A 20,400-nucleotide genomic window follows, 5' to 3' on the forward strand; every position below is an offset into this window, starting at 1 on the left:
CATGAATAAAACGGCACTTTACTCATACAAAATTCCAAATATTGTCAGAAAACTCAGACAGTATTAAAAAAACTGACAATTGGAGTCAAGCTTTCTTCTCCTTCAATTTTGGATGTATTTTTTTTAACCTGTTGTGATTTCTGCTGAGCACTGTCTGTCAAAGTTGAGCTTTTTGGAATGACGAACTGGAGGTCATGGGAAAAGTTGCTGAAGCACCGCAGGCGATCTGGTTTGAGTTTCTCCGACTCCTCCCAACGCAACGCAACCGCGTTGGAGTCTGAGCCGTGGCCGATGCTGCTGGCAAAGCAACCATGGGAAGTGATGGAAAAGCACCAACGGCATGAGCGCCGTAAGGTGATTTGGTGTGTCGTCACTGCCACAAAACAAAACCTTTTTTTTTTTGCATTTATTTGCTTGGAGTCTAAATGGTGAGGGGGGTCACTGTGAGCTTCAGGTGGAGCACTGTGAACAAACGACAACAAAAAGTGTCCTGGTGGATGTGGTGAGCAGGGACAAGTTGCCAATCAAGTGATCTGCCTTTTGCGCTGGGAACAAACATTTGGAATTTTTTTTTGGAATTCACACGCCGGCTTAACGTCAGTGCCCAGAATGAGCAGCTGACAACATAACCTGATACACAGGGCGGAAACGACATCATCCCAAGACACGCCGCCTCGCTTGACGTGTCACTTAACAGCACGTGCCGCATGTCACTTGGAAGTGTCACAAGCCGGCGTAACGTCAGTGCCCAGAATGAGCAGCTGACATCATGCCCTGACACACGGGGCGGAAAAGACATCATCCCAAGACACGCCTCGCCTGACGTGTCACTTGACAGCACGTGCCGCATGTCACTTGGAAGTGTCACAAGACAACATTGACACTTGACAAGCTGCGGCACTTGACACGACATCACCCTTGACGCTCGACGCGACCCGACGTTACGTTATTTGACATGGCCCAACGCTGAGTGTGACTCCTTACTTGACATGACACGTGTCGTGTCATGTCACATGACGCTTGACATGCTTCGCATACATCAGCTGACGTGACACTTGATGGGCTTGGCGGTCTCCTAACATGACACTTGACAATACTTGACATGACTCTGTACCTGTTATGTCACAACCGACATGACACTTGGTGCCACTTGATGTGTCACTTGACGCATCTCTTGATATGTTCTGCCATAATCGAAGACGTGACGCATAGCTTGACAGGTTGCACCACTGACATCATACTTCATCCCCTCATGACATGCCATTTGTCACGTGGCGCTTAAACGTGACGCAGGACTTTTGACACTAAACTTCACATCAAGTGTCACTTCATATCATTATCATTTTTTTTACTGTTGCAAAAATCGCGATTGAACGAACCTGTAGTGATTTACTTCATTTTTTTAAACAGTTTTATTACTTTTTTTGACACATGGACAAGCAGCTGCCAATTTAGTTTTTTTTTTTTTTTTCCCCACACGTGCAGCAGGATGAATTAAATTTGGCTTGATCTGCACTGCAGGAGTTCCATGCATTTCCCGTAGCCTCATCCTTCAATTGCAAAATTAAAACTACAAGACTTTGTGTGTTGTTGTCTGAGACGAAAAGACAAATGGTGTTTTCTCTGTGCAGCCGACGTTTCTGTGATGACTGTTATGCGTGCGCGTTGGCGCGTCGAGATGATTTCCCCGCGGTGCTTGGAATGCGTGTGCGTGTGGTTGCGTCCTATTAGTGGTTGTTGCCTTCCGCTGTGCTCGGAATGCCCCCCAATTTGAACTAAAAGACTGGGATAGTTTTCTATGTCTCTTCCTTCACTACTTTTCTCGTCCCAACAACACTCTAAAAATAATGTAGAATACAAAAACGTGTCCCCACTGTTTATTTATTGATTTGTATATAGTTTTTTTTTTGCATTGTACATTCCCTCTTCTCTTGGTTATAGATTAATATATTAATGTACATATGAATAAACCGTTTATAAAAGAGCACGATGTACGCTGTCTATTTGTCCTCATGGATTGGTTGCTTTAGTTTGAACACAATAACATTGGCGCTAGAATTATTGTTTTTTTCAAATCTATTTAAAAAGCAACACTGAAATGCTGTTTGATTTGCTATTCAAAATGAAAAAGATGCGAGAAAAATATCAGCACAAAAAATAAAATATTAGCCCGAAACTAAGATCATCCAAACGTCACTGGTCAGTTATTCTCGACAATCGTGCTATAATTTATGCATAATTACGATTAGTCATTGTTTAGGTTTTATGACCTCGTCTATGCAATTTGCGCATACGCACGCATCCTGCTTTTGCTACGCGATTGCGTTCGAGTATGGCGATATTATTTACGCATTATTACCGTGTGTATGTTATTAATCAAAAATGACTCACACTTTCCTAGCTCGTATATACTTCAATGAAATTGTCAGTTCGTGTTTATTTCCCGTATGGGCCGGTCTGTGATGCCGTCATCACCACGCGACGGAAATGTCGGCCGGGCCAGTTTTGCGCTTGCGCATTCGCGCATCCAAGCCACTTTTTGTTATTCCGTTCCACTCCGGTATGGCGCTCAGCAAGACGTTTGGCCAAAAGCCTGTCAAATTCCAGCTGGAAGACGATGGGGACTTTTACATGATCGGCTCGGAGGTCGGCGTGTCTGCATTTGAACCTTTTCCTTTCCCTCTTCACCGCAGCTTTTACTTAATTGTCAACTTCTTGCCCGTTGTTAGCTGGCACGCTACCGTTGCTGAGCGAAGTTGGGAGCCTTCAGTATTCCAATAAAAGAACCGTCCGCCCCCTGAGCTTTATTTCTGCAAATATCGCCGCCCGCTTTCGGCTTTTAAGGCACGGTCGTTTTTCGGTGACCTGTTCATTTCGCGTTTCGGGCTTGCATTCTTTTTCTCTTGTACGAGCATACGTTGATTTGATGGAGTTAGCATGCTAAGGTCGTAGCTCCACTGCTCCATTTGAATTGAGACGCTTAGCCGACATGCGGAAAGGGGTTTCAATGAGCGAGGTGAGCCGGGGGGCGGGTCTTCAAATGAGTGTGTCTATTCGCCAGGTTCAGGGCTTCAAGGTAGGGTTTCGAGCGCGTCGTGATTTGAAGCCTCTGTTCCTGTTTTAAACAAGCGTTACGGTTCCAAATCAGTCGGGTTTCCAGCCTAGCTTTGGGTTTTAGACGAGGGTCGGAGTTTCAAGACAAGGCGTGGGGCTTAAAACAAGGGTTCGCCTTTAAAGTACAAGTAGTTTCAAGGCATGGTTTGGGTTTTAAACTTGGTTCGAGTTGCACAATAAGGCTTCAAGGGGTAGAAGAGTTTGAAAGTAACGACGTTAGGGTTTCACGACTGTGTTATGGCCTCAAATAATCACTGGCATTTCAAAGCCAGCTCACTGTGGGGTGTCAACCAACTATGTTAAGGTCTCAAAGTGGGGTCTCAAGCCGGCGCTTGTGTTTTAAATGAGGTTGGCTTAGGGCTGCAAATGTAGCTCCCCTAATAGTGACGTGACGCCATGTGTTCAGGTGGGCAACTACCTGCGGATGTTCCGGGGTTCGCTGTACAAACGCTATCCGTCCTTGTGGAGGAAGTTGGCGTCGGTGGAGGAGCGCAAGAAGATCGTGGAGTCATCACAAGGTCAGTATGAAGACGACGGCGGCGGAGGCGGGCGGGGCCTCTGCGCCGGCCAATCGCGAGACCTCGCCAACCGTCTGCCGCCTTTCAGATCACGGCTACACGCAGCTGGCCACCAGCGTGACGCTGCTCAGGGCCTGCGAGGTGGAGGAGATCCTGGACGGCAACGACGACAAGTACAAGGCCGTCTCCATTAGCACCGAGCCGCCCGCCTACCTCAGGTACGCCACGCCGCCCACCAGCGGGCTTAAGGTTTCAAAGAAGCTCCCGCATTACAAGGTGCACCCTCAAGCCGCAGCCAGGCTTGCAAATGTGGCCGCCCGCCCCACTTGTCTAACTGGGAGTTCAAATCTGCGGGTGGGGTTCCAAATGAAGGTTTTAAGCCTGGGTGGGGGATTCAGAGTTGGGGTTTCAATTTAAGGTCTCTTGCCAGGGTTGGGCTTTCAAATTGAGGTTTCAAACCTGTGTTAGGATTTCAAGCCCAGGTGGGGTTTCATATTCAGGTTGCGAATTCGGGTTAGGGGTACATAGTTGGGTTTCAAGTAAAGTCAAGTCACATTAGAAGAATTAGTTTTCAGGATGGGCTTTGGGCTTCCGAGTAGGATGGAGTTTCAAGCTCAGGTGCGGGTTTAAAGTTCAACTTCAAGATTTCAAGCTAGTGTTCAGGTGGCTTCTGTATTCGGGTTGGAAATCACGCTTCGGATTTCAAGTTTGGCTTTCAAAGTATGGCTGCCTTCAAGGGTTTGTTGTTGACAATGCACGTTTTTTTTTGCCGACGGCGGAAGTTCCCGAGTGGCCGGCGGCCTTTGAATGCAGCATTTGTTGAGCGAGCGAAGCGCCGCCCCCGTGTGGCCGAGCGGGGTAGCGCAGCGTCCCGGTGGCTCAGCGGTGCATGCGCGATGATCAACGTTGGCGTGCGCTTGTGGAACGTTTGTCCTTGTAGGGAACAGAAGGCCAAGAGGAACAGCCAGTGGGTGCCCACGCTGCCCAACAGCTCCCACCACCTCGACGCCGTGCCCTGCTCCACCACCATCAACCGCAGCCGCCTGGGACGGGACAAAAAGAGGACCTTCCCGCTCTGGTCAGGCGCCGACACCGTGTGTGCGCGCACGCACGCTCAGTGCATGTGTGTGTGTGCGTGTGCTTGTGTCCTAGTGGCTGTGTGTTAATGTCTGCGGTTTGGCGTGTGTTGATGCGAGTGCAGCTTTGACGACCACGACCCGGCGGTGATCCACGAGAACGCCACGCAGTCCGAAGTGCTGGTGCCCATCCGCCTGGACATGGAGATCGAAGGCCAGAAGCTCCGAGACGCCTTCACGTGGAACATGAACGGCACGTTGCACGCAGGCAGCCCAATACGCAAAACCACGCAAACACTTTTGATACCATGTAGCAAGGGGTTGGGCGGCGCCACCTAAAAGTGGAATTTTGTGGCCGCGGGGCTTCACAGAGAAGCTGATGACTCCCGAGATGTTTTCCGAGATCCTCTGCGACGACTTGGACCTCAACCCGTTGGCTTTCGTGCCCGCCATCGCTTCCGCCATCCGCCAGCAGATGGAGTCGTACCCCACCGACAGCATCTTGGACGAGCAGACGGACCAGAGGGTCATCATCAAGGTAGGCCAAAACGGCCACGCCCCCGCCCCGCACCGCGCCGCCTCACGCCCGCCTCGCTTCCTCAGCTCAACATCCACGTGGGCAACATTTCCCTGGTGGACCAGTTTGAGTGGGACATGTCGGAGAGGGACAACTCGCCGGAGAAGTTTGCGCTCAAGCTGTGCTCCGAGCTGGGCCTGGGGGGCGAGTTTGTCACCACCATCGCCTACAGCATCCGGGGCCAGCTCAGTTGGCACCAGAGGACGTACGCCTTCAGGTAGGCCGCGCACGCCGCTCTCCCTCCTCCCCGGCCCGCCGCCTGACATCTTTTGTCCCCTCTCCGCCGCAGCGAGAACCCCCTCCCCACGGTGGAGATCGCCATCAGGAACACGGGCGACGCCGACCAGTGGTGCCCCCTGCTGGAGACGCTGACGGACGCCGAGATGGAGAAGAAGATCAGGGACCAAGACAGAAACACCAGGTGGGCATTTACGGAATAAGTATCCATTTACAAAAGTAGAAATCTACAAAAAGTCAACATTTACAAAAGCTGACACCTTTTTTTTAAAAAACCAAAGTAAGGAATTAAAATACCTGCATACATTTTCAAAGTAAAAGTGTGAAAATTTGATTTGGCCCAAAACGAAATGGGGAATTTGCCCAAAGATGTCTGGGAGAGACTCTGGCACGCCCGCGACCCTCTTTGGGAGAAGCGGCTCGAACACTGGATGGATGGATGGCAATTAGTCATAAAAAATAGAGAATGGGTATATCTTTAAAAAAAAAAAAAAAAAAAAGTGAGGGGGGGCGGTGGCATGTGTCCAAAGTGTAGTCGTGAATGCCACCAGACGGCTCAGGTGCTGCCATTTTTTGGGTTTCCTTTCAGGCGAATGAGGCGACTCGCCCACACGGCGCCGGCCTGGTAGCACATCAACATGTTGCTGCTTCATCATCATCATCCTCACCACCACCACCGTCATGAGCGCCCCCCTGTGGAAGCACACGGTGTGACATGGGCTTGGTCGCTATCCCCGTGAACCCGTTTCGCTTCTCACCCAACCACACGCAGGACAAGAAGTCAGATAATATATTTGTTATGTTGTATTTGTGGTCTTTTTGTACATTTGAATGATTCTTACAAAATAAACAAAAAAAAATGCTTCGTTATTTTTCTTGTCAACTCTTCAGACGGCCACGTTGCCACTCGCTGTCCACGGAAATGACATCGCTCGTACCCAAGGGCTCAGCTCACGACTGTCACATGACCAAAGGCAGAAAACGGGCGAAGCGTGAGCGCTCACGACCTGAGCCCTGCGCAACTGCGATGTCGTTTTCAGGCGATGGCAAGGGGGCAAAACGGCCACGCCGCCGGGGGGATGAATGACGCGTTTCGACAAGCGGGGACGTGCGCTTGTCAAGTAAAGCTTCTCCCCTTGAAAGAACGGTGCTTGGACTTGGTGCAGACAGGAAGTCACGCTGGATGTCAGGGTCTCCTCCACCATGAAATCTTTTTGCTCGTGTCCACAGTCCGGTGGGCACACTGCTCACAACACATGATCTCATGCACACAAATTAACCAGCAAACGTACATCGACACACGCAATCATCATGGCCACACCCGCGCAAACGTGCTCACGGGCATCGAGATGGCCTGCGTGCGCGCGTGTAAATGCCACGGTGTCATTACTGTGGAATGTCAACTTCCTGTTGCCAAGGCAAAACAAAATAAAAGGCCTGGATTATTTCGGGAAATGTTGACAAGGTGTCACGAGAGAGGAAGAAGTTCAACACGGCTCAGAGGAAAACGTGTGCCATCCTGGATGACGAGTTCAAATTTGAAGCAGAGTTCGGTTTTTGAAAGAATGCAAGTCGAGTTGGACATGAGGGTTTCCAACGTGGGAGAGACTTCAAAGTCGGATTTCGGAAACAATAAAGCACAAGGCTGTCCAAATGCCATCCCTCCTTCCACCAAGGGGGAGGCTGAACAACTGGGGTTTGGCTTTCAAACTAAGGTTTTAGAAATTGGGGTGAGGGTTTTCGAGTAGGGTCTTAACCGAGGGTTAAGGTTGGAAAGTACGGTTTGAAAATAAGGTTGGGGTTTGTAAGTAGCGTATCAAGCCAAACCACACTTGATTTCAAAGTTGAGTTTTATTCTGGTAAACAAACAAAAATACAGCTACACTTCCTGTACAATTGGCTACATTTGAGTAACAAAAATAGGAGGAAAAAAAAAGTCTGAAAGATAAAAAAAATGCTGTAGTGTATAAACCCGATAGTGAGCTGCTCGTCAGCGACCCGCACCGACAAACACTGTGACACCCCCCCCCCGAACGCGTCACGGCGAGTCCAAGGCCGTCCAGCAGCGGCGCCGGAAACCGCCGTGTCAGCACGTGGCCCGCAGGTGGCGCCAAAAGCAGCCTTTGGACTCACTGCGGGAGCACCTGAGGTTGAAAAATCGGCAGCGGCCCGAGGGCGGGTTACACGTTTCGACAGCCGAAGAAGTCGACGCCCACGTAGCGGGGGTAACCCTCCAGGGAGTTCATGGCCACCGGGTCCAATTTCCAGTACTGCCGTCCGCGGATGAGGTGGGCGTAGCCTGCCGAACCACGTGGGACCGTTAGCATTGTGCAGCAGCGCAAATGACGAGAGGCCAATTTTGAGCGCTTTCAAATTCGGGTGTCAAAGGACAAAATCTCTCCCGTTGTAACAGCGGTACGTTTCCGAAAAGGTTCCGAATATTTGCGCTCCTACTTTTCTCCGGGCCAATATGTCATTTTGTACCGTAAGCGTCTCGGAAGGCGGCGTCCACGTCGGCGGGGATGTCGCCCCAGTCGCTGGTGGCCCGCGGGTACGCCGACTCCAGGCGGCTGCGTCGCGGGCTCAAGCGCCAGTAGCCGGCCGAGCCGAAGACGTAGGTGTTGAAGTCCGGGTCGCGGCCCCAGCGCAGCGTCGCCCGGACGCCCGTCGCGGGAAGGCCCAGGCCCCGGACCGACTCGGGGCCTCGCACCCGCATCTCGGCGTCGAACACCCAGTAGCTGTCACCTGAGCGCCACACGGGACGGAATATTAGCGACAGTCCCATCCGGGAAAGCTTTGCGGTGGCGCCGTTTTCCTGATTGGGTGTCTCTGTTTTTGGTTGGTTTCGGTGTTGTACACTCAAGTTTTTGTTTCAACCAAGATTTGGAACGTTTGTTCAATCCCGTTGAGTGACTTGGTTCGGTGGTCAACGCTATCCTGTTTCTTTGTGTATTTGCTTCATCAAATGAATTTCTTTCATTCAATTTTCCAAAAATGGCAACAGCTTTTTTTGTTTATTTTTATTTGCTCATTTTTGTGGGCTTTCTTTCATCATTTTTACCATCATTTCTCCTGTATTTTTATACATCTATTTTTAAACCATGCATGTTGCTGCTGTCAATGTTTTGTGTGTAACTTTATTCAGTAGATGCTTAATATTTTGTTGAATTGACGATTGTTTTGGATTTTTTTTTTAAATTCTTAACAAGATCTTTTTTTAATTTGATTTTCATTTCTGTTGGGGTAATTTTGGATTGTTGAAACATGTATAATCATTATTACTTAAAATACATTATGATTATTATTATATTGAACCACTTCAGCTTCAAACAAAGCGTACGTAGGAATAGTTGGCGATGTTTTATGTTGTTTTCTGCTATATTATTTTCATTTTATGATCAATCTTCTGTCAAGCGTTTTGTTTGTATTTTTAAAATCACCTCTCAATTTCTGTAAAATTCATTGATGACTCATTTTTTTTCTGATCCTTTATTTGTTTTAGTTGTAAAAATATCGACAAGGTTTGATGAGATTCTATTTTGTGGAGTTTCTTTGAAGAAATATTGAACATTTTTTTGAAATTTATTTTGTTGGTCATTTTTAATGTGGTCCATTTTTAAATTGTGTTGAATTTATAGTGTCAAGTTTTCTTTTTTCCCGTTATTTTTGTTTGCTTTTCAATGTTTATATTTCGACAGCATTGAGTATTTTCTTGTATTTCAACGTACTTACACGATGGGGTGGAATTCATTTCAGACCAAAGTACACACCTTGAAAGAACCAAACGTTCCCGGCCTCATCTTCGAAGGCAGCGTCCACGCGATTGGGGATCCCTCGCCAGTGGCGCGACGCTAGCGCGGGATAGCCACTCTCAAGACGGCCGTCACGGATTCGCCACACGTATCCTGACTTGAAGAAGAAAAGCTCACCGCGTATCATGGACGCCGCGTCAAAGTCCGTCTGGCACGTGTCGGGCTAAACAAAACAACGAGACGGAAGATCAGTCTCACGTAAAATGTGGCTGGTGTACATTCATAAGCATGTTGACATGCGCGGCTAATGTGAACGGTTCATTAGCAGGGCTAACCTTCAGTATGCATTAGCAAAGCTGATACGATACATTTGCCTGTTCACTAGCTATTCTAGATATATTTAATCGCGTGTGCTGCTTGTTTACATATTAGCTTGTTTAGTTGTTAGCATATGTCTATGGAGCATTTCTCTTTTGACCTCAGGGGGCCCTCAGTAGCGCAGCTGACAGAATGTGCATATTAGCATGTTGCTCAACAGGCTGCTATCCATTAGCATGACTCACATGTGGGAGAATCTCGTTGGACTCGGGATGCAACGGCGGCGGCGGCGGTGGAGGTGGCGGCGATGTAGTGGGCGGCGATGTAGGCCGCGTCCCGTACAGGTACTGGATGCCGCGCCGGTCGTCGTGGCTCAGCCTGAGCGGATATGAGAAGGAATAGTAGGCGGACATGATGGCGCCGGGCTCCTCCGAGTGAAGCAGGCCCAGGACGTGGCCAAACTCGTGAGCCGCCACCTGGAGGAGGTCCGTGCCTAAGCACGGACATATGCCTGTTAGCGTCATTGATTGTTTGTTTTAGCTCGCGTTTTATCACGTTTGTTAGCATTCTATCTTTTTCTTTTTTTTGTTAGCAAGTTAGCATGATGTTACCATGCTAGCTGGCGAGGTGGCATGTTAGTTTGTATTTTTAGGTATTTGCATGAGAGTTAACCTGTTCTTGGTTGTGTTCTTGACCATGCGGTGAAGATTCTTTCGCGATTCTTTTTGCCCAATGTGACAAACGCAGTGATTGTTCGTCTGTTTACTGTATTGTTTAATTGTTGTTTATCACCACCGTGAGCATCCGGCTCATATTTTTACTAGCCTCTCCTCTCTGACCTGACAAATGCAATGCTTATTAGCATGTCTACTTGTAAGCAGCTTTTTTTAGCACCCATAGTTGCCTTAGCTATCACATATTCAAAAGAATTTAATCCAATCATTTTTATTAGCATGTATAGCTAAGGTATATCTTTTCTAGCACATTTGTTAGAATGCGGCGAGGATATGATAATAAATGTTTTTCACCTGGGGGGGGGGGGGGCTAAAAAGGATATTTACCTGCAGCCAGGTAAACATTTATGAGCATGCTAACTAGTTAACAAACAAGGCTCATGTAATACGTACAATATATTTGCATGTTTACCTGCACGGACACAGTAACAGGTAAATTTGCATTAGCATGACTAGCATGGCAATGAAGTTGCTGTTTATCAGACCCATGTGGTTTCCGAGTGTCCAGGCCTCATCGTAGTCAAAATGGACGTCTCCTTGGCGATGCGTTTTGGGGAAGAAGGCGTGAGCGAGGATCCCGCCCGGGCCGTCGAACGGGAGGCTGTCACCGTGCCAGTATCTACGGGGCAGCAAAAAAGAAAAAGAAAAACAAACAAACCTTTATACGTGCTAACCTGTGGGCCACCTTGCCACATATTCAGAGGAAACTAAATAGCAAGGAAATGCCAGGAAGGAAAGTTCTAATTCGGGTAAACATGCATGATTACGATCATGCATCAGTCTCTGATGCCGGACGTGGTGAAAAGATGAGCGACGATGACGCGACGCCACAGCCGGGAAGTGCTCGCTGAGCGACGGACGAGCAGAAGGACAGCGGAGGACAACTTTTGCCGTACCTGGTGAAGTCGATGCGGATGTCGGCTTTGCCGGCGTGGATCTCGGTAAAAGTGAGCGGCGTCACGTCGCTCCAAATCTTCAGAGCTTCCCGAAAGATGCGCCGCACCTTCTCCTCACCCATCTGCCACGGGAAGCGCACGATCCTGACAAAACAAAACCAAACTTTTTTTTTTTGACGCTTCATTCACAATTTTATGAGTAAAAAAGAGATTTCTCCCCACCCCCCGCAAAAAAACATGCAAGAATAATGTGATCACGTACGAGTATCGGTTCTCGCGTAAGAATGTTTGTATTTGTATTATATTCTGGCTGACTTGTCTCACGAGCTAACTTGCTAATCATTGCGAGCTTGTTATCTAACTCATGAACTCATTTTCTGACTGGCCCACTAACTTGCTGTCCAACTTTCTCGCTTTACTTGGTGTCTGACTCCAAACCGAGCCGCCCGATTGGACAAAAAGAGCAAAGCCTCTGTGCACTTAGCATGTTGGCATGTTAGCGTAGCTAACCTGTAGGTGAGGTCGTTTTTGTCCAGGCGCCCCCCGTAGAGGACAAAGCGTCTGCGCCGGTGTCCTGGCGGGAGGAGACGTTTCCGCTGGCTGTCAGCAAAGTCGGGAACTCCGCAGCGGAGACGCTTCCCTGGCCTCCAGGTGCTGTTGGACAGCGCGACATCCTTGAAGAGATTGTGGACGTCAGGGAGCTTGACTCGTTTCTTCAGCTCGGGGAATTTGTCAGACACCTGTGAGGAGGAGTCGGAACCGGTTGATGAAAAATATCGTAAAATATCATCAACCACCAGAAAACCAAATGGAGAATGCAAAGCAAGCGCTCTACCATTTGAGCTAACTCCCCTGTGTTGACGGAGAAGCAAAGTCAGTGAAAAATACTATTTAATATCATCAACCAGAAAGCCAAATGGAGTATGCGGGTGTCGATCAAGCTACCTCTCGCATGCTAAGCAAGCGCTCTACCATTTGAGCTAATTCCCCTGTGCTGACAGAAAACAAAGTCAGTGAAAAATACCATTTAATATCATCAACCACCAGAAGGACAAATGGAGAATGCAGGTATCAATCCCGCTACCTCTCGCATGCAAACCAAGCGCTATACCATTTGAGCTAATTCCCCTGTGCTCACCCAGAAACAATGTCAGTGAAATGTAGCGTTAAATATCATCAACCACCAGAAGGACAAATGGAGAATGCGGGTATCGATCCCGCTACCTCTCGCATGCAAAGCAAGCGCTCTACCATTTGAGCTAATTCCCCTGGCCTTATTAAGAAACATTGTCAGTGAAAAATAGCGTTAAATATCATCATCCACCAGAAAGCCAAATGGAGAATGCGGGTATCGATCCCGCTACCTCTCGCATGCTAAGCAAGCGCTCTACCATTTGAGCTAATTCCCCTGTGTTGATGGAAAGCAAAGTCAGTGAAAAATACCATTTGATATCATCAACCACCAGAAGGCAAAATGGAGAATGCAGGCATCGATCCCGCTACCTCTCGGATGCAAAGCAAGCGCTCTACCATTTGAGCTAATTCCCCTGTATTGAACTAGAAACAAATTCAGTGAAAAATATCGTTAAATATCATCATCCACCAGAAAGGCAAATGGAGAATGCGGGTATCGATCCCACTACCTCTCGCATGCTAAGCAAGCGCTCTCCCATTTGAGCTAATTCCCCTGGGCTGATCAAGAAACATTGTCAGTGAAAAATAGCGTTACATATCATCAACCACCCAAAAGCCGAGAACAAAATGCCAAATGGAGAATGCGGGTATCGATCCCGCTACCTCTCACATGCGAAGAAAGCGCTCTACCATTTGAGCTAATTCCCCTGGGCTGATCAAGAAACATTGTCAGTGAAAAATAGCGTTACATATCATCAACCACCCAAAAGCCGAGAACAAAATGCCAAATGGAGAATGCGGGTATCGATCCCGCTACCTCTCACATGCGAAGAAAGCGCTCTACCATTTGAGCTAATTCCCCTGGGCTGATCAAGAAACATTGTCAGTGAAAAATAGCGTTACATATCATCAACCACCCAAAAGCCGAGAACAAAATGCCAAATGGAGAATGCGGGTATCGATCCCGCTACCTCTCACATGCGAAGAAAGCGCTCTACCATTTGAGCTAATTCCCCTGGGCTGATCAAGAAACATTGTCAGTGAAAAATAGCTAATTCCCCTGTGCTCACCAAGCAACAGTGACAGTGAAAAAAATTTGTACATATCATCAACCACCCAAAAGCCGAGAACAAAATGCCAAATGGAGAATGCAAGTATCGATCCCGCTACCTCTCACATGCGAAGAAAGCGCTCTACCATTTGAGCTAATTCCCCTGGGCTGATCAAGAAACATTGTCAGTGAAAAATAGCGTTAAATATCATCAAGCACCAAAGCCAAATGGAGAATGCGGGCGTCGATCCCGCTACCTCTCGCATGCTAAGCAAGCGCTCTACCATTTGAGCTAATTCCCCTGTGCTCACCAAGAAACAATGTCAGTGAAAAATAGCGTTACATATCATCAATCACCAAAGCCAAATGGAGAATGCAGGCATCGATCCCGCTACCTCTCGCATGCGAAGGAAGCGCTCTACCATTTGAGCTAATTCCCCTGTGCTCATCAAGAAACATTGTCAGTGAAAAATAGCGTTAAATATCATCATCCACCAGAAAGCCAAATGGAGAATGCGGGTATCGATCCCGCTACCTCTCGCATGCGAAGCAAGTGCTCTACCATTTGAGCTAACTCCCTTGCGCTCACCAAGAAATAATGTCAGTGAAAAATAGCGTTAAATATCATCAAGCACCAAAGCCAAATGGAGAATGCGGGCATCGATCTCGCTACCTCTTGCATGCTAAGCAAGCGCTCTACCATTTGAGCTAATTCCCCTGTGCTTATCAAGAAACATTGTCAGTGAAAAATAGCGTTAAATGTCATCAAGCACCAAAGCCAAATGGAGAATGCGGGAACCGATCCCACTACCTCTCGCATGCAAAGCAAGCGCTCTACCATTTGAGCTAATTCCCCTGCGCTGTACAAGAAACATTGTCAGTGAAAAATAGCGTTAAATTATCATCATCCACCAGAAAGCCAAATAGAGAATGCGGGTATCGATCCCGTTACCTCTCGCATGCAAAGCAAGCGCTTTACCATTTGAGCTAATTCCCCTGTGCTTATCGAGAAACATTGTCATTGAAAAATAGCGTTAAATATCACCAAGCACCAAAGCCAAATGGAGAATGCGGGCATCGATCCCGCTACCTCTTGCATGCTAAGCAAGCGCTCTACCATTTGAGCTAAGTCCCCTGTGCTCAACAAGAACCAATGGCAGTGAAAAAAATTTGTAAGTATCATCAACGACCCGAAAGCCAAGAACATACAGCCAAATGGAGAATGCGGGAATCGATTCCACGACCTCTCGCATGCTTCGCACTCACTCTACCATTTGAGCTAATTCCCCTGTGCTCATTAAGAAACATTGTCAGTGAAAAATAGCGTTAAATATCATCATCCACCAGAAAGCCAAATGGAGAATGCGGGTATCGATCCCGCTACCTCTCGCATGCTAAGCAAGCGCTCTACCATTTGAGCTAAGTCCCCTGTGCTCAACAAGAACCAATGGCAGTGAAAAAAATTTGTAAGTATCATCAACGACCCGAAAGCCAAGAACATACAGCCAAATGGAGAATGCGGGAATCGATTCCACGACCTCTCGCATGCTTCGCACTCACTCTACCATTTGAGCTAATTCCCCTGTGCTCATTAAGAAACATTGTCAGTGAAAAATAGCGTTAAATATCATCATCCACCAGAAAGCCAAATGGAGAATGCGGGTATCGATCCCGCTACCTCTCGCATGCTAAGCAAGCGCTCTACCATTTGAGCTAAGTCCCCTGTGCTCAACAAGAACCAATGGCAGTGAAAAAAATTTGTAAGTATCATCAACGACCCGAAAGCCAAGAACATACAGCCAAATGGAGAATGCGGGAATCGATTCCACGACCTCTCGCATGCTTCGCACTCACTCTACCATTTGAGCTAATTCCCCTGTGCTCATTAAGAAACATTGTCAGTGAAAAATAGCGTTAAATATCATCATCCACCAGAAAGCCAAATGGAGAATGCGGGTATCGATCCCGCTACCTCTCGCATGCTAAGCAAGCGCTCTACCATTTGAGCTAAGTCCCCTGTGCTCAACAAGAACCAATGGCAGTGAAAAAAATTTGTAAGTATCATCAACGACCCGAAAGCCAAGAACATACAGCCAAATGGAGAATGCGGGAATCGATTCCACGACCTCTCGCATGCTTCGCACTCACTCTACCATTTGAGCTAATTCCCCTGTGCTCATTAAGAAACATTGTCAGTGAAAAATAGCGTTAAATATCATCATCCACCAGAAAGCCAAATGGAGAATGCGGGTATCGATCCCGCTACCTCTCGCATGCTAAGCAAGCGCTCTACCATTTGAGCTAAGTCCCCTGTGCTCAACAAGAACCAATGGCAGTGAAAAAAATTTGTAAGTATCATCAACGACCCGAAAGCCAAGAACATACAGCCAAATGGAGAATGCGGGAATCGATTCCACGACCTCTCGCATGCTTCGCACTCACTCTACCATTTGAGCTAATTCCCCTGTGCTCATTAAGAAACATTGTCAGTGAAAAATAGCGTTAAATATCATCATCCACCAGAAAGCCAAATGGAGAATGCGGGTATCGATCCCGCTACCTCTCGCATGCTAAGCAAGCGCTCTACCATTTGAGCTAAGTCCCCTGTGCTCAACAAGAACCAATGGCAGTGAAAAAAATTTGTAAGTATCATCAACGACCCGAAAGCCAAGAACATACAGCCAAATGGAGAATGCGGGAATCGATTCCACGACCTCTCGCATGCTTCGCACTCACTCTACCATTTGAGCTAATTCCCCTGTGCTCATTAAGAAACATTGTCAGTGAAAAATAGCGTTAAATATCATCATCCACCAGAAAGCCAAATGGAGAATGCGGGTATCGATCCCGCTACCTCTCGCATGCTAAGCAAGCGCTCTACCATTTGAGCTAAGTCCCCTGTGCTCAACAAGAACCAATGGCAGTGAAAAAAATTTGTAAGTATCATCAACGACCCGAAAGCCAAGAACATACAGCCAAATGGAGAATGCGGGAATCGATTCCACGACCTCTCGCATGCTTCGCACTCACTCTACCATTTGAGCTAATTCCCCTGTGCTCATTAAGAAACATTGTCAGTGAAAAATAGCGTTAAATATCATCATCCACCAGAAAGCCAAATGGAGAATGCGGGTATCGATCCCGCTACCTCTCGCATGCTAAGCAAGCGCTCTACCATTTGAGCTAAGTCCCCTGTGCTCAACAAGAACCAATGGCAGTGAAAAAAATTTGTAAGTATCATCAACGACCCGAAAGCCAAGAACATACAGCCAAATGGAGAATGCGGGAATCGATTCCACGACCTCTCGCATGCTTCGCACTCACTCTACCATTTGAGCTAATTCCCCTGTGCTCATTAAGAAACATTGTCAGTGAAAAATAGCGTTAAATATCATCATCCACCAGAAAGCCAAATGGAGAATGCGGGTATCGATCCCGCTACCTCTCGCATGCTAAGCAAGCGCTCTACCATTTGAGCTAAGTCCCCTGTGCTCAACAAGAACCAATGGCAGTGAAAAAAATTTGTAAGTATCATCAACGACCCGAAAGCCAAGAACATACAGCCAAATGGAGAATGCGGGAATCGATTCCACGACCTCTCGCATGCTTCGCACTCACTCTACCATTTGAGCTAATTCCCCTGTGCTCATTAAGAAACATTGTCAGTGAAAAATAGCGTTAAATATCATCATCCACCAGAAAGCCAAATGGAGAATGCGGGTATCGATCCCGCTACCTCTCGCATGCTAAGCAAGCGCTCTACCATTTGAGCTAATTCCCCTGTGCTCATTAAGAAACATTGTCAGTGAAAAATAGCGTTAAATATCATCATCCACCAGAAAGCCAAATGGAGAATGCGGGTATCGATCCCGCTACCTCTCGCATGCTAAGCAAGCGCTCTACCATTTGAGCTAAGTCCCCTGTGCTCAACAAGAACCAATGGCAGTGAAAAAAATTTGTAAGTATCATCAACGACCCGAAAGCCAAGAACATACAGCCAAATGGAGAATGCGGGAATCGATTCCACGACCTCTCGCATGCTTCGCACTCACTCTACCATTTGAGCTAATTCCCCTGTGCTTATCAAGAAACATTGTCAGTGAAAAATAGCATTAAATATCATCAACTAAAGATTTCACATTCTTTCCGTTTTTCATTATCAGAAGCAATCCAAGGGTTTCATTGTCAACCAGGAGTCGTACTTCGACTGGTGCTGTTCACTCAGGCGCTCCTTTTTTTTTGTCAAACAAGAAACACTGTCATCGTACATGAATGTACTGTACCTGGAGGACTCGTGCATACACGGAGGCAAGCTTTCACTCGTGCTGAAAGAAAAAAACAACAACAAAAACCAAAAGTGACTCATTCGAGTGACACTTGAGGCTCAACGCTCGGGTCGCGGAGGGATCGTCATGAAGAGCGTGGCGTCAACAAGGCGTGAGTGGGGCGCCTCGGCTGTAGGAGGCACTCAAAAGCACACAAACAAAAGGAGGAAGTCAACAAAATTCCAAAACACACACACACACACACACGCAGGCACGCGCACACAGACACACAAAAGCACGCTCCACGCGTATCGCGCGTTTGCGCGTGCACGCGCGCCTACTCCAACACCACGACAAGTGCGAAAGGAAGCAAGTCGTGTCCAAAGAACACACAAACAGCAGCAGCTCACCGGCGAGGCTTTGTGGTGGTGGTGGCGGCCGGCGGCAGCGGCGGCACGCGCGCACTCGGCGAGCGTGAGGATGAGGAGCCACCGGCAGAGGAGGCCGCCGGACGCGTGCGCGCTCGTCCGCATCTCGGCCAGCTGCTGCTCGTCGTGACGCGCGCCTGCCCGCTGCTCCGAGTCGTCAGCAACCAACTTCCTCCGCTTTAAATACCGCCTCGACGCTTCTTTGTTCTCCACGGGCCACCGTACACACACACACACACACACACACACACACACACACACACACACACACACACACACACACACACACACGCAGATAAACACGCACACGCGCGCACTTTTCTCGGTCGGCACCACGTGACGGTTAACCCCCTGCGTGCCAAACGCGCGACGGCACTTTCGCCCCAACTCCGAACGCGACTTCACTGTTCTGGCACTGAAATACTTTTTGCAGACTGTCCCTGAATAAAAAAATAAAGAGAGAGAGAAGAGTGGGGGGAGGGCTGGTTACATGGAGAGATAGATATTTGGTGGATGGGGCTAAAAATGACTTCCGGCTGTCCTCAAGGCGACACCGAACGGGACTGACAAATCAAATGTGACCACAGGGAAAACTGACATTTCACACCGCCCTCTCGGGCAACACGTGGGTTCTCGGTACTGCGAGAAAGCAAAGTCTTTCTCCAAAAGTTTCTGGACCTCTCAAAAAGTACACCCCTCACATGTAGGATGTTCTTTTGGCCCCAACAAATTGCCCCAGAACTAAATTAAGATAATATATTTCCACGGCGCGAAGATAAAATGAAAGTTACTAGTTCCAGCTGAAGTTCCAGGAACCTTTGGTTGTATTGTCACTGTATATTTGATACTTTTAGCTCATGGAACAAAAAATGCTTCAATCATGTGTGAAGATCTAATCTATCCATATACGTGTTTATGTGTGTGTGTCTTGGTGTCTCGATAGAAAAGCCGACATCAATCACTTCTTGATGTGAGTAAGCAGCATGATCACGTTTCCATAAGGGGAACTTTTATTTTTGCAGCTGGGACATAAAAGTGGGGCTCGGGGGCCAGGGGGGGTGTCACGGGTAGGGGGTTGCAAGCGGGGCCTTTGTGACCACATCGTGCGGGGGAAAAAAAAAAAAACCCTTCTGTGAATCACATTGAAATCATTCGTGTAATTACAAGCGCGAATACGAGCACGCGGGCGCTCGGCTTTCATGAGCGCGCTTGAAAAGGAACCGTCGATAAAAAGTGCCGACCGCAGCGAGAAATGAAACCTTTGAAAGCTTGCGATGGAATACAACCGGTCTTCATTCGTCTCGCAACGGCCACCATTCCGTTTCGCCAAACAGCAGCGGGGGCAGTCGGCAGCGGTCTGTGTGCCAAGCAGGAGTTCCCAATAAGATTGGAAAGCCAATTGACTCCATTTCCTTGTGCTTCAAATCAATAATCCCCATTGCTGAGTTGAAATAGCAGGAACTTTGTTGCAGCCCTCAAAATTTGCCACCGTTTTTGAAAAGCCACATAAAACGTTCATAATTACAACAATTAGAGGGGAAAAAAAATCTGACCTCAAGACAGTTGCAGTTCGCAACAGGAAATTTGGTTGGCATGAGCGGGTAATAAAATTAATTCGACCATCCCAGACACTACAAAAAATAATAGCACTGCATCATCTAAAAGCATGATATTGGACAAATGTAATGACTGTACCTTGGACGAGCCCAAAGGCAAAACAGCTGGAGCGTTGGACGTGCACCTTTAACGGGTGTGGCCAAGCGTAGGCACAAATAAATGATGGAGGGGCACTTGCGGACCGACAACCGTTGGCGGTAAAGTCCTTTATGACGAGGCCAGCCTGCGGCTCGAGTCACTTTGATGGTCACCGCAAAACATTCCCGTTTCAAACTAAAAGTCCAAAGTGATTCACGCCGCACCACACTGCTCAGTCTCAGGACGTAAACACACACGCACTGCACACATGGCTTCCACTCCTTTTTTTCCTTTTTTTTTCTCCAAACGAGGCCGTGGAAGCGTTCCAGCACGCGACAGAGGATCTCAATTAAGAGAAGAAGGCAGCCTTGGCGGAAGGACGTGACCTGGACTCGCTGACTGGGAAGCCGGGACGAGGGGACGCAACACAGATCCCCTTTTCAAGGGAAATGCAAACAGATCGACAAAGCCACATCGAAAAACGCATGGCCGACAGTGCTTCCCGAAACCAGTTTGTCTTGAAATTAGCATGAAAAAAGCGCCCTTGGTGTCTATCATAGACGGATTAAAAAAAGAAAAAAAAACCTTTTGGTATTTTGCTCAAC

General features: G+C 47.8%; 2 protein-coding genes, 1 long non-coding RNA gene and 14 other non-coding genes across 17 annotated transcripts; 2 read left to right on the forward strand and 15 right to left on the reverse strand.

Annotated features, from left to right (window-relative positions):
• The first annotated feature begins 472 nt into the window (after positions 1-472).
• On the forward strand, positions 473-12,766 carry LOC109515621 (uncharacterized). Its single transcript, XR_002168226.1, has 3 exons — positions 473-485; positions 12,413-12,570; positions 12,710-12,766. It is a non-coding gene; the product is annotated as an uncharacterized LOC109515621 (long non-coding RNA).
• On the forward strand, positions 2,503-6,392 carry smarcb1a (SWI/SNF related BAF chromatin remodeling complex subunit B1a). Its single transcript, XM_019869503.1, has 9 exons — positions 2,503-2,646; positions 3,521-3,632; positions 3,721-3,850; positions 4,573-4,710; positions 4,834-4,961; positions 5,080-5,246; positions 5,312-5,502; positions 5,575-5,706; positions 6,112-6,392. Exons 1-9 carry the CDS (start codon positions 2,563-2,565, stop codon positions 6,149-6,151), a joined length of 1,122 nt encoding a protein of 373 aa, XP_019725062.1. The 5' UTR covers positions 2,503-2,562; the 3' UTR covers positions 6,152-6,392.
• On the reverse strand, positions 7,355-18,720 carry mmp11a (matrix metallopeptidase 11a). The gene is made up of 8 exons (XM_019869495.1): positions 18,083-18,720; positions 11,733-11,962; positions 11,223-11,366; positions 10,812-10,945; positions 9,838-10,085; positions 9,293-9,497; positions 8,007-8,267; positions 7,355-7,821 (listed from the first exon to the last, which is right to left on the reverse strand). Exons 1-8 carry the CDS (start codon positions 18,203-18,205, stop codon positions 7,703-7,705), a joined length of 1,464 nt encoding a protein of 487 aa, XP_019725054.1. The 5' UTR covers positions 18,206-18,720; the 3' UTR covers positions 7,355-7,702.
• trnaa-ugc (transfer RNA alanine (anticodon UGC)) lies at positions 12,419-12,491 on the reverse strand. Its single transcript has one exon. It is a non-coding gene; the product is annotated as a tRNA-Ala (tRNA).
• On the reverse strand, positions 12,559-12,631 carry trnaa-agc (transfer RNA alanine (anticodon AGC)). The gene has a single exon. It is a non-coding gene; the product is annotated as a tRNA-Ala (tRNA).
• trnaa-agc (transfer RNA alanine (anticodon AGC)) lies at positions 14,053-14,125 on the reverse strand. Its single transcript has one exon. It is a non-coding gene; the product is annotated as a tRNA-Ala (tRNA).
• Positions 14,470-14,542, reverse strand: trnaa-agc (transfer RNA alanine (anticodon AGC)). The gene has a single exon. It is a non-coding gene; the product is annotated as a tRNA-Ala (tRNA).
• trnaa-agc (transfer RNA alanine (anticodon AGC)) lies at positions 14,764-14,836 on the reverse strand. Its single transcript has one exon. It is a non-coding gene; the product is annotated as a tRNA-Ala (tRNA).
• trnaa-agc (transfer RNA alanine (anticodon AGC)) lies at positions 15,058-15,130 on the reverse strand. The gene has a single exon. It is a non-coding gene; the product is annotated as a tRNA-Ala (tRNA).
• On the reverse strand, positions 15,352-15,424 carry trnaa-agc (transfer RNA alanine (anticodon AGC)). The gene has a single exon. It is a non-coding gene; the product is annotated as a tRNA-Ala (tRNA).
• On the reverse strand, positions 15,646-15,718 carry trnaa-agc (transfer RNA alanine (anticodon AGC)). The gene has a single exon. It is a non-coding gene; the product is annotated as a tRNA-Ala (tRNA).
• trnaa-agc (transfer RNA alanine (anticodon AGC)) lies at positions 15,940-16,012 on the reverse strand. Its single transcript has one exon. It is a non-coding gene; the product is annotated as a tRNA-Ala (tRNA).
• On the reverse strand, positions 16,234-16,306 carry trnaa-agc (transfer RNA alanine (anticodon AGC)). The gene has a single exon. It is a non-coding gene; the product is annotated as a tRNA-Ala (tRNA).
• trnaa-agc (transfer RNA alanine (anticodon AGC)) lies at positions 16,528-16,600 on the reverse strand. Its single transcript has one exon. It is a non-coding gene; the product is annotated as a tRNA-Ala (tRNA).
• trnaa-agc (transfer RNA alanine (anticodon AGC)) lies at positions 16,822-16,894 on the reverse strand. Its single transcript has one exon. It is a non-coding gene; the product is annotated as a tRNA-Ala (tRNA).
• trnaa-agc (transfer RNA alanine (anticodon AGC)) lies at positions 17,116-17,188 on the reverse strand. Its single transcript has one exon. It is a non-coding gene; the product is annotated as a tRNA-Ala (tRNA).
• trnaa-agc (transfer RNA alanine (anticodon AGC)) lies at positions 17,256-17,328 on the reverse strand. The gene has a single exon. It is a non-coding gene; the product is annotated as a tRNA-Ala (tRNA).
• Positions 18,721-20,400: the final 1,680 nt, after the last annotated feature.

The sequence above is a fragment of the Hippocampus comes genome, unplaced genomic scaffold (assembly GCF_001891065.2).
Source record: "Hippocampus comes isolate QL1 unplaced genomic scaffold, H_comes_QL1_v1.1 scaffold679, whole genome shotgun sequence".
Lineage (NCBI taxonomy): Eukaryota > Metazoa > Chordata > Actinopteri > Syngnathiformes > Syngnathidae > Hippocampus > Hippocampus comes.

What these genes read in the sequence shown, in the direction of transcription:
- mmp11a (XM_019869495.1), bottom strand. Translation starts at nt 18,205, where the DNA reads ATGCGGACGAGCGCGCACGCGTCCGGCGGCCTCCTCTGCCGGTGGCTC. An exon ending in ATCCGCATCGACTTCACCAG is followed by an intron (nt 10,946 to 11,222) that starts GTACGGCAAAAG and finishes GCTGCCCCGTAG; the next exon opens with ATACTGGCACGGTGACAGCC. An exon ending in GAACGTTTGGTTCTTTCAAG is followed by an intron (nt 8,268 to 9,292) that starts GTGTGTACTTTG and finishes TGTGGCGCTCAG; the next exon opens with GTGACAGCTACTGGGTGTTC.
- smarcb1a (XM_019869503.1), top strand. Translation starts at nt 2,563, where the DNA reads ATGGCGCTCAGCAAGACGTTTGGCCAAAAGCCTGTCAAATTCCAGCTG. An exon ending in AAGAGGACCTTCCCGCTCTG is followed by an intron (nt 4,711 to 4,833) that starts GTCAGGCGCCGA and finishes ATGCGAGTGCAG; the next exon opens with CTTTGACGACCACGACCCGG. An exon ending in GACCAAGACAGAAACACCAG is followed by an intron (nt 5,707 to 6,111) that starts GTGGGCATTTAC and finishes GTTTCCTTTCAG; the next exon opens with GCGAATGAGGCGACTCGCCC.